General features: G+C 38.0%; 1 protein-coding gene across 1 annotated transcript; it reads left to right on the top strand.

The window, feature by feature from the left end:
• Positions 1-265: 265 nt before the first annotated feature.
• Positions 266-2184, top strand: LOC308395454 (perforin-1-like; the record flags this gene model as incomplete). Its single annotated transcript, XM_080880320.1, has 2 exons — positions 266-801; positions 1005-2184. The coding sequence occupies 2 exons, from the start codon at positions 266-268 to the stop codon at positions 2182-2184; spliced, it is 1716 nt and encodes a 571-aa protein (XP_080736446.1).
• Between the last annotated feature and the right edge of the window lie 10166 nt (positions 2185-12350).

Below are 12350 nucleotides of genomic sequence, written 5' to 3'. Positions count from 1 at the left end.
TTGAACATGGTGAAGTGCACATAATGTGTGAATGCTGATAATTAGATGAGACAGTATTGACTCCACCTCCTGCATATTAATGTTACAGTATACAGTCAGTCGGACTTTGACAGCACGATCACAGTTTGCAGTTCACAGTCAAGGTAAGGTCTTCTTCATAGTCATTATGAAACTATTGCACTGGGCTGAAAGTGTCAATTTAAAGATTGCTTTGTTTAACCATTTTATTTTTGTTCTTCTGTTATTTTTTATTTCATCTACACAGATGTTTATGCTGTGGCACTTCCTGCTCCTGTGCTGGGCTTGGAGTCCTCCGTGCCTTCCTTCCAGCGTGAGCTTCATTGGTACACCAGACGAGTGTAAAAAGGCTAATTTCATCCCCGGCTACAATCTGGGTGGAGAAGGTTTTGACATTGTCAAAATGGAGAGGAAAGGAGCCTCCATCATCGACACTGAAACATGGAAGACTGGGAATGGCTCTTGTAAGCTGCAGAGAAACCCCTTCATGAAAAAAGAAAAGCAGAAGGTGCCTGTTGCTGTGGTGGACTGGAGAATCATCCCCAGGTGTGATTTGAAGGTCTACAGCATAGTCTACGACTCCGTTGAAAAGTTTGCCAATGATTCTGTGTCAGCTGTCTCCAATGACTGGGAAAGCGGCCTTAATTTCTCTGTAGACGCCACTCTGCCTTTTCAGCCAATTTATGGAGGTTCCCGGTCAAAAGAATGCACCTTTGCCATGCAAAAGTCAAAGAAAGACCGTTACACCTTCTTCCGTCATTCTCTCTCTTGTAATGTTTACCGGTGAGTGTGGTTTGCTCTTTACCAAATGTGTATGTTGCTTAACTTGGAAATCCTTAGCTTGAATTTTTCCATTTTTTTTAAACCTATAGCAAAAGCAGTTAAAAAGCAAATTGGTTAAAAAAAGACAAAGAATTAACTTTTTCTTTGATTGAGATTTAAATTAAGAAGTTATAACCACTGTTTGTGATCCATGTCTTTTACAGCTACAGACTGGCAGCAAAACCTCCACTGACGCATGAATTTGAATCAGCTGTGAACTCCCTTCCTGCTTATTCACAAAAAACAGAGGAATCATATCGCATTTTGATCGATACCTATGGCACGCATTACATAACACAAGTTCTTCTCGGAGGAGACATGAAGGCCATCACTGCTGTCAGGACATGCGAAGCGACCATGAACGGCCTGTCAGCAACAGTAATCAATGATTGTTTGTTAGTCGAGGCTTCGAGACGCTTTGCTCATTCTAGTAGCATTAAGTCAATGATGCAGTACTGTAACTCAATAAAGAAAAAGCTGTCCATGCCAAGCTTTAGTGGTAAATTTCATGAGCGGTTCACAGAGGTCACTGGTGGAAACATCGATGGCGCTGATGTACTCTTTCAAGCGCAGTCAGATGCTTCTGTTTATAAGAAATGGCTCAACTCACTAAAAACTACACCTGATGTGGTCCAATACAACTTAAAGCCACTGCACACCATACTGCCAACTAATCATTCTGCCATTGCTGGACTGAAGTTGGAGGTGGAGAAGTACATTAAGAGAAATGCTCTGCTGAAAAAGTGCTCAGAAACTTGTAAGATTGGCCACAGAGTGAACAAAAGAGATCCTTGTGCTTGTGTCTGCAACAGTAACCAGAATGTCCAGGCGAACTGCTGCCCTGCTGGGAAAGGCCTCGCAACATTGAAGGTGTTCAAACTTTATGCAAAGGGCCTGTATGGTGACTGCTGTACTAAGACAGATGGTTCAGTGATGGTTAAATATGGTAAACAGGTAAAGCGCACTGCCATTATACGGAACAATGATAATCCCAAATGGTCAGAGGTATTTGAGTTTGGACCCATCAAGCTCAACAGTAAAAATAAACTAAGTTTTGTGGTTTATGATGAAGACACATACTGGAACAGTGATCTGCTTGGCAAGTGTTCAATTGACCTGCGTAGCGGAAACGTGACCGAAAGCTGCATGTTTAAGCATGGCACCTTCTTCTTTTCATACAAAGTGGAGTGTGCGCCAAATCTTGCTGGTAGGCTTTGTCAAGATTATGTGCCGATACCTTCTAGTCCCTTTTTGACGGAGGCCTTCGCCAACAGCTATGAGATGCTTGTTGTAGAGCCAGGAAAGATTTATGCTAAAAGACTGAATGATGATACCGAAATCTGATTTTTCATTAACCTTTGATGTTATTTCTTTGCTTTTTCATTTTGCTTTGTCTTTTATGTAAAAACATATCTTTGCAATTCATCAAATGCATTCAGAGGCAGCTTTATGAAAAGAATTGTTGATTCTTTTTCAGGCTTTTCTTTGTACTATCAATGTTACAAAATCTGCAAATTAAAGCACCGGCAAAGACAGCGCTGCTTTTGTGTGATTTTCTTATTCAGTGCAATTATTTCAATAATATTGCCAAATCACAGCTAAATGTTTTTATTAATAATAGCACACTAATGTAATAGCCTGCAGATAGGTCTTGTTTTAACTGCTTAAGCTCAGTGTTAGGTTACAGTGTTAGGTTAGTTAGTGTTAGTGTTACCAACTAACTAACTAGTGTTAGTTAGTTAGTGTTACCAGTGTTAGGTTACAGGTTTATTTTTCTTACTGCATTCAGAATGTCTTACTGCGTGTGAAATAAACAAAGACTTAGTTAATAAATAAAGACATGTTTACAACAAAGACTGTGTTAAAATATTCAGTAAGATTCTGACAGGCTTCATGGCATTCGGCTTTTTTACACAATGACAACAAAACATTTAACAAGTAAATCTAAACAGGTTCATATTAGAGTTAGTTCTCATACTGTGCTCAGCTCCTTGGGTGTTTGTGTGTGTGTGTGTTATGTAGTTGAATAACACCTTTCTCTATACGTTTGGCCACCATCGTTAAAATGACGTCTACGGTATTTGTACATTTTTGCAGCCTGCTATGAGATGAACTGCAGTTTTGACACTTCCATGTTGGCTTCATTTTTCAGTCTTGTGGATGCTTGATAACTACCAATATAACTGTCCCTCAATCCTAACAAACAGGCTTGAAAAAGAATCAAGAAAAAATTAAATAGTAAAAATAAAATAAAAAAAAAATAAAATACCAGCTTTGTGGTGCATTAACTTTTAAATATAAACCATCCTTTAATGTTAATATGTAACATCAAAGACCCTTTTAAGCCTTCTTTAAAAGAACTAATAAAGCTTTTTTGAGCTTTCTTTTCCTTTACAGTGCATCGTCTCTACAAAGGGATCTCATCTTTAAATACTTTAAAATAAATAAATACAAAAATGTGTGAATGCAATTTATTAAGTATAGACAGATTACACTTGCAGACGTGACTCCTACTTGCACATATAAATAGCCCAGATACCAGCAGCTTTAGCCTGTTACCATTAAGCAGTCAGGGCAGGCAGTAACCTCTGTGCTGCAGGCTTTGAAAAAGACTGGGTTTCAAGGGCTACAATTGTGTGTATTCAAGGTCCATCAAAGCTTTTGCATCGTATAGAGTAGCAGCATGCATCAAGCGTGCACACTCTGTGTTGTCCTCGGTGCTGACAGTCATAACTTCAGAATCTAAAACATGAGGGGATGTGTTGCCGCTGAAGCAACCTCCCCCATGGGAAGTCCCTGCAGGGACCAAGAAGCTTTTGAAGAATTCAAATTGTCTTCCTGTTTCAACCAGAGGGACCAGGGTCCAAATGAAGCTCTAGGGACATTGTTTTACCCCAAGAAAGTCCCTGATCATGTGGCAGTATTTGAAGGATCAGGAACCTTTCCCGCTAGGACTTGTAATGTTGAATATTTCTAGGCAACTTCCCACTACATGATTTTGGAGCTAGCGTGAGATGGCACAGTACACAACAGATGCCTAAAGGACCGTTTCAGCATTGGTGTTTGCGCTGTGGTGCAGGAGTCAGCTAAACTGGGATGGACTGTTATCTCAGCCTACTGCAGATTTTATATTTCAAAGGTGGTGTGTTTCCATGTTTTAGGAACTGTTGGTGGCTATACAGACATGTATACCATTACACAGATTTACTTTGGTACATTTTAATTTATGGCTATATTTAGACTTCACAACACAAGTACTGCTTGCCCTGCTTGTCTTAAAGGAGTGCCACAGGAATATGTAGAATAAGTACCTTTTAAAAATATATTTGCATTGCTGAACAATAACGAGCAGACCAATAAATGAAGAGGTAAAACCAGAAGCCCGAAGAGTCTGCCAGTGCACTTCCAGATTCATACAACATTACCATATGTTTTGGTTTTGATAAATCTGTGGAATTAAAATCCCTATTCCAGACTCTTAAGTGGATGGTTACACAAATCAAAGAGTCAGTAATAAATAATCGAATTATTTTATGCAATCTGATCAGGGATGCAAGACAATACAGAAGAAAAAAAAATAAGAAAACAGGAATTTATTTACAAAAGCAGTTCTCACAGAATGCAACATTTAAATGTTAAACTTTATGGAATTAAATGGATATTTAGAGAATGGTACAAATGATGAATTTGACCTGCATAGTTTGCCTCTTCATAACAGTGGGGGTGAGTTTTGTAATCTACCTGGTGAGCTACCTGGAAAGCATCTGCTTGACACAATTCTGCTTCATGCCATTGAAGTGGACGTCTTTCCACTCTTGGACCCTTTTTCATGGAATACGTGACAAAGATTATTGCTCGTACAAACCATCCAAGAAGTATTTCAGTTAATGTGGTGAAATTCTCATATTTTCATAATACATTATTTAGTAAATAGTAATGTAATTAGTGCTAACTACATCTGATATGTAACTTCATAACCAACCTAAGTGGTATTAGCTGATAAAAATAAGCACACTCACAGCAACATGTAGGTTGTCCACTGAAAATTTCATTGGTTCAGATTAAATCCATTTTAAATCAGTAAACAGTGTGTATTATTAAGAGTAACTATACTCATGTTTCTTTGAAACGGGTGATGGTCTAATATCATTTATAAAATCTCTTTGTTTGCCCACAAACTCCTCCTACAATCAGAAACAAGCACATGAGCTCTTTGGTGGAGGTAAGATGAGGAGCTGAGCAAATAAAATTGGCACACAGGTATATTTTAGGACTGTGAAGGGTCCAACCTGTATCAGAGGTGATGGTGGTGATGATATGTATTGTATTGTATATGGTTGTGTTGCCTAGTAACAAGTTATTAATCCAAATCTAAAACTTAATATGATACAATGCTTTTTGAAGCATTTTTTCATTTTCATTTCATAACAATAGCATTTACCTAAAATTTAAATGGCACACGATACATCATCATGTTTACTGGTAACCAACCACAATGGACTAAAATCACAGACCAAATGATACTGTCGAATGGGTATATTAGTATACGTAACTGACCATACATAAACGATGACGGATTTACTCCTTATCTTTGTCAGAATCAGCGGATTTACTAGAGTGATACACTCCTTCCTCTCAGACTGTGCAGATATTAAAAAAAAAAACACACAGTAAAGAAAATGAGTCCAGTCCAGACAAATACTTTGACACAGAGTTCATTACACAGTACAGTACTGTTATGTATAATAAAGGAAAGTACATCAAAGTGCTGAGATCTATACCTTTATCCTCAATTTCTTGCTATCAAACAATGACCCCTTTACCAGCAGCCATTATTCAGACTCACTCCCATTTCCAAAACAGGTCATCTTAGTTCTTCAACTTGACAGTCTCCTGCTGGTCTGGCTTATCCACACCCCATTCCTTCCTCCTTCCTTTGCTCTTAGAAGAAAAGAGACAGAGACGAGGGGATTTGCCTCACGGTAGGTAGCTGTTTTATGTGTAGCATATGAAAAAAGAGGTTTTTTGGTGAGGCTTGGCAAAGAGAGCCAGGAGCCCACTTGACGAGCAGCGGGTCTTAGAGCTGGATGATTTGTTTGGAGAAGCCCTCTCCAACCAAAAGGGGGATTAACTGCACACAGGTTCCCATGGAACCACAGCGAGATGGAGAGGGTTTGTAGAGGTCGCCACACCCCCACTTGACTAGATATGCATGCATGCATGTACACACACGTGAACAAAAACATAGATATGAACAGCATGCAAGACTTTGTACCTGTCCTCAAAGTACATTCCCATGGGCACAGAAACAGTAAGTAAGTAGGTGGGTCTTGTCTAGGCTGGTTTGCTGTTTACTTCACAACCTCTGGTCCTTCTTAACTCGCAGCGCAGGATTTAATATCTGGTCGATCTATAGTTAACCACAGTTAAACTTAGGATGGTAAAATAAAGATCCTGAAATGCACAAGTAAATATAATCAATTTCTCTTTATAGCTAAAATAAATCATCTTGCTTCTGAAGCCTGTTGTATTCGCCTCTTGTGTGAGATACTCTAAACTGACTAAACAGTAGCAAACATACGTTAGGTCCCAGTAGGAATTCATCAGGGAAAATAGAGATAGAATTACCTCAACTAAAGAGGTTATGTACCTAGTTTGATTTATGTGTTTGTTAGTTTGTTTCACACAGTTAAAAAAAATTTGTGAGAAAATTCTAAAAGAATTGGAGTTTTTGGTTTTCTGTATTTGTATCCTGTATCAGAAATTTTGAAGAGAGATTTTGCTTCATATTTTCACAAATACATCTCAAATTACAGTACAAAAAATTGGGAGAAGTTGTCTCCATGTTCTCTAGAAAATACCACAAATCATTCTGGAGCCAGGGAATCAGTTCATGGACAGTGTGAATGGATGTTTTATGCAATATAAAGCTGCTCTTGCTGATAAGCTGCTTCAGGCTTTATCATTATCCATCAATTTTTTTAACTGCTTCTTCAACATAGGCGTCGAGGCCTATTCCAGCTATTCCAGCTAGAAGGTAGACCATAGACAAACTGCCTTTTCCACTGCAGGGGAACTGACAACCATCACATCCACACTTATAGTCAGCTTTTGAATCACATGCATGTATTTGTAATGTGGGAGCACTCGGGAAGTGCAAGCAGGCCAAAGAAGACAAGTTAACTTTACACAGAAAGACCCTAACCAACCAGGAAGTTTGAAACAAGAAATCTCGTCACTGTGCTGCTGCATGGTGCTTTGGTGAATTCATCCTCAGACTGTAGTGGCTTACTGGTCCTCTCAGGTTTTACTTAGTACATCAGTGATGCATCACACTATGGTATGATAAGTCAAAATGCCTGGTGTGGTTTTTGTTTGTTTGGTTTTCTTTTTAGAAAAAAGCAAAATGTTTCTTTATATCCAGACTACGGCCACCATGAGCTGTGATCTCCAGCATGCCCAAGAAGAATTCAAGCAAAAAACAAAAGATGAATTAGTTGGTTTCAAAAACTTAGAGCTTGTGACCGAACTCTAGATCTCAGATGTCCTTTGTAATTCTAAATGTAATGTCTCTGTTTACAGTATTTTATGGCCCACACAGAGAAGCACAACATCCTGTGTTATTTTCAACCTGCAGACCTTTGATCACTTCTACTGTATCTAGCTGCACCTGCAAAATAAAAGTAAAATCACTCTCTTTACTTTCTTGAATCTATGTATTTGTTGATTTGCTTTTTTTTTCTACTTCAATAAATATGCCCTTCAGTTGAGATAAAATATTATAACTTCTCACCTTGGGGACGAGGAACATTTTTAACACACTGCATACTCAGGTGATAAAAATATTGCAGATGATCTCTTGTTTGTGAAATCACTTGGTCAGCAGAAGTGAAACAGTGGTGAGAGCTGTGCTCTTCTGAGTGGGACGAGTGTAGAAGCAGTGTTCTCACAGCCTGTTTGCAGTAAGATGAGGAGGTCACTGATGCGCCATGCTGGTGCTGAGCTGCTGCCATCTGCTGGTGCCAAATGTATTTTCATTGTTTATGTACCAAGAATCTGAAGTAAATGTTTGGTACATTATCTTTTTGCATTTAAATTAAATTTCTTTCAAAAAATTATAATTAGGGCAAATAAGTTTTATAGTTTTGCTGGAAGATTTAATCAGATAGCACCCCAAGAAGGAGTGGTGTTGGTCTTAAACTTAATGCTGTGTAAGCTTATCAAAAAAAATATACTTCATATATTATATTTAGGTAAAATTCATTCTGTATTTCAAATTTAATGTAACTTAAATGTTTTATTTTAAATTCTTTTTAAAGTACTTTGATTAATCCTGTTAACTCAGTTAAAGCCAGTTAAAGCATGCCCTGTGTCTAACAAAGACAACATGTTAATACCATCGGTTTATGAAGCCAGCATGCAGAAATACACCACAAATATGCATGTTCGCATGTTCGTTCATTTTCCCAGTTGAGTTGGATTTCTTTCAACTAAGAAAAAATATATTTTAAAATTATTTCCATTGTTATGAAAATAAATAACCATGATTTACTTTAACATGTGTTAGAGACACAGAGCTACTTTCCAGTATGTCTGTTTTTTAAACTTATAAAAAAAAGTAAAGTAAGTTGGGAGTTAAAATTATTTGATTATATGTTAACTATTTGAATGAGTTAGTTTTACTTGTGAATTTATTATTTATTTATTCATCTTATACTGTTGTAAGCTAAAGACAATCCCCTTTAAACAAGGGAAAGTGGGGAGGAAGAACGTCCAGGAAACCATGGCTAGGGAGGTCAGCCATCTGCTGCCACTGGTTAGATAATCACAATTTGACAAAATGATCTTATTCAGTTCAATTCAATTTCATATTATTATAAAATGATAAAATAATTTTCTCGTGCCAAATAACAACAACAGTTGCCTTAAGGCACTTTATATTGTAAGCTAAAGAAATGACACTGAGAAAAGAGAAAAAACCCCAACAATCAACAACAACCCCAACCTATGTGCAAGCACTTTGGTGACTGTGGGAAGGAAAAAAGTCCCTTTTAACTGGAAGAAACTTCCAGCAGAGCCAGGCTCAGGGAGGAGTGGCCATCTGCTGGTCTGTTGCTTGGTTGGGGCTGAAAGGAGAAAGACACAGACATGCTGTGGAAGAGAACCAGAGATTAATAATAACTAACTTAATGTTAACTGTTTCTAAGTTTTAAAACTCATAGTTTTAAGTTTTTGAATTGACTCTAAGACAATACCAAATTAAAAGGAATTTATGAGAACACACATATTTATTTTAAGCACAAACTCATCAAATTGTCTGTAGATTTAACCTCTACAGATTTTATTTACTGAAATAAAATTAATCTAAACAGAGAAATAATAAATGAATAAAAATATTTTTTGTTGCCAGATGCAACTAACATGAACTCCCAGGTTTGATTAATAGTACAATTAGACTGAAAATAAAAAGCTTCATTCATTCATTTCCGTGCGTGGAAATGAATGAATGAATACTGTCAGTTCTGTGTAACGGAGGGCAAACCTTCAGTAACGTACACATTGGTGGTTTGGAGATTAAAGTCAACTGTCACAGAAACAGATTCATCACCGTGGCAGCTGAAGTGTGAGCTAACTTTATTAATGTGCTCTCCAGACAATGATGACGTCTGTATTTCACACAAACCCTCATTATGTGACATGCAGCACATGTGGGTATATGACTGAATTAGTGTAGCTTGCAAGCTCCATGCTGGTGGACCCCCATGGTGATATCACTCATAAACCAGCTGCTGCGGCTACCGCCCCTGCTATTAGACTCACCCAGTTGTTGTGACCGTCCATGGTAACCTGGGAAATCAAAGCTCCCTTTTATCTCCCAGTACCACCCCAGTGGTGAAGCCTGAACAACTGGTAGCACTACTGTCAGCACCTCGCTTTATTTGCCATGGACTGCTCAGTTCAGCTCAGCCTTGTGGCAAACATAGCACAGATTAGCATGCCAGCAGTTCTCTTCCCAAACATCTCTGACAGCATTAGCACATGCTCAGTGTAGGGCGTACGTGAGAGCCAGCTGTCAAGTGGAGGGAATTCCTAGTGCTTCAATGAAGGTCGCTCCCACCATTCAAAGTAATGGTGCTCTGCCAGGACTCCCACGCAAGGTGTTAACTTGGTATTGCTCACAGTTTAGCTTGGACGTCCTGGCATTTCTAAGAGAGACTTAATTGCTGCTTTACATTTACACAGCAGGGCTACAGTGTGCGATCGGCACCTGTCGCACCACACAGGGGGGTCGCAGCAAAGGCATCTGCAGCTTTATTTAAGGAAAAGCAGCAAACACTAAAAGGTAGATTTAAAAAAAAAAATCAGCTAAGTGCTGATGAATAAATATTACTCCTAATAACCCATATGGAAAAGAAATAGTAAAAACTTATATGATTTACTCATGAAAGTGACCACTTTCTCAATACTTTCATATATTGCTTTAGTAAGTATCCACAACATACAAGTTTCATTATATAATTTTTCAAGGGATCTTATATCTGTTTTCACTCTTGTATGCTTTTCATACAAGTTTCACACAAGACAGATACAAACACAAGATTTATATATATCTTTTCCATATGGGAACAAAGCACAACTGAGAGCATCGTCTACACAAAACAGCAGACACTGCTGAATCTTTAACCTGCCTCCGTTAGTTTTTTGAAACACTAGCTACCCTGGATTAGTGTTGGGTTGTGTTGATTTGTCCAATATATCACTGAGGATAAAATTGCTAATCACAAATGTGTCTTTTGTTGGATTCTGTACTTTCAAAGGTGACAATCTTTACTTTGCATGCAAATCCAAAAAACAAAGCTCGTGTGGTATGTTAGGGTGTGAATAGAGTGGGGGGGCCTTTGGACAAATTCAACAATTCACGCTGATTTTAATTAAAGCCTACCCTGTTGGCTTTAATTAAAATCAGCGTGAATTGTTGAATTTGTCCAACATTAAAGGCACAAAACACACAGGGCTACGTTTCAGACAAGTCGTCCTCTCTGTATTTTTCTCCTTTGTCACTCTTTCTAGTCCTCCCACCCTTGGTTGCCCCCTCCTTCACTTTAATCCAGTGGCAGAATTTCACTCGACAAGTGATCAAAGACCAGTAGCACGATGCCAGGTGCGGCTGTAGCTTCAACTGTTGACAACCACCAAGCAATTTTTCCCCCCTTCCTTTTTCTCTTCTCAGAAACCTAAACAAAGCTGAGCGAACTGCTGTGTGTGTTTGAGTCTGAGAAAAACAGTTTCTCCTTTTTTTAAGACTTTATTCAATTTTTTTTCCAGAAGGAGAAGTAGAAATGTTTTTTTTCTTTCTTTTTGACGGTGATCTGTATTACCTAGTCTCCTGTCCCCCTCAGTGCACGGTGTGGTGGCCGGTTTGAGGAGTTCTGTGACAGTAAATTACAGCACTCTTGAGACAGACGAGCAGCAGGAGTTGAGGTACAGAGAGAGGATGCACGGCAGGGATTAGGCTTTATTAAGACTCAGCCACCACTCATAGGCACAACAACACAACATGCAGGTGTGTGTGTGAGCGAATAAGTGAAGGATATACAGCTCAAAGCATCTTTCTCAACCTATAGGTGGTCGGCAGTGAAAAAAGATACACATCAGCTCTAATAGGGATCTCATGTCTGAAAGTGTTCACTACTTTCTTGAAGAATGTTTCCAAACTGTACTGTTACAACATATACTGACAGTATATATGGAGTATATGGTGATTTCTCATTATGTTTAGGCCTGTAAAGGATTTGTGTGTTCTGTTAGCAATTTTTACTTTTATTTTGTTTAAGTCTCATAATATTTAAAATTGTGATACATACCTATTTTTATTTAAATAGCAGAACATGAAAAAACATTGTGAGGCCTCTAACACTTTGAGCAATGCTTTATTAATGCCATTTGGAGTGTATTGTTAACAAAGGAAAAGCTTCGTTTTAAATTACTTTATACAGTACAAGTGAAAAATGTACAAACACTCCAAGCAAAGTATGACAGGTTTCATGGACAACAAGAAAATAACCTAATTGGCTTCTTAAAGTCACCTCATCTGCCCTAACAAAGAAAAGAAAAAGAAAATTACGAGTTTTCATAAACACAAAGCAATAATTGTGACTGAAATAACTACTGTAAATATAAACTCTATTGTTTTACATTTTACTCATTAAACAGAAATAATGGGAAATTTTCACAAAATCAAATTACTTAAAGTCAGTATTTTGAGCATAAATATTATTTTTGAGTGTATAAGACACAACACCATCACAGATGGGAGCCAATAATGCAACAATCCCATATGAGAAAAAAAAATCAATATAAGCACAAACATCTGTTGGCTGTCAAATCTGTCTGTGATAAAATGCTGTTGGTGCAAACGGTGTAACATTATTACAGCAATACTGTACTGCAATAAGAAATATTCTAACTAGAATGGATGGAAGAAGCCTGGCTGACAATCTGGGTGGAGA

This window comes from Rhamphochromis sp. 'chilingali', assembly GCF_963969265.1.
Source record: "Rhamphochromis sp. 'chilingali' genome assembly, chromosome: 4".
In the NCBI taxonomy this organism is placed as follows: domain Eukaryota; kingdom Metazoa; phylum Chordata; class Actinopteri; order Cichliformes; family Cichlidae; genus Rhamphochromis; species Rhamphochromis sp. 'chilingali'.
This window is presented reverse-complemented; position numbering and strand designations above follow the sequence as displayed.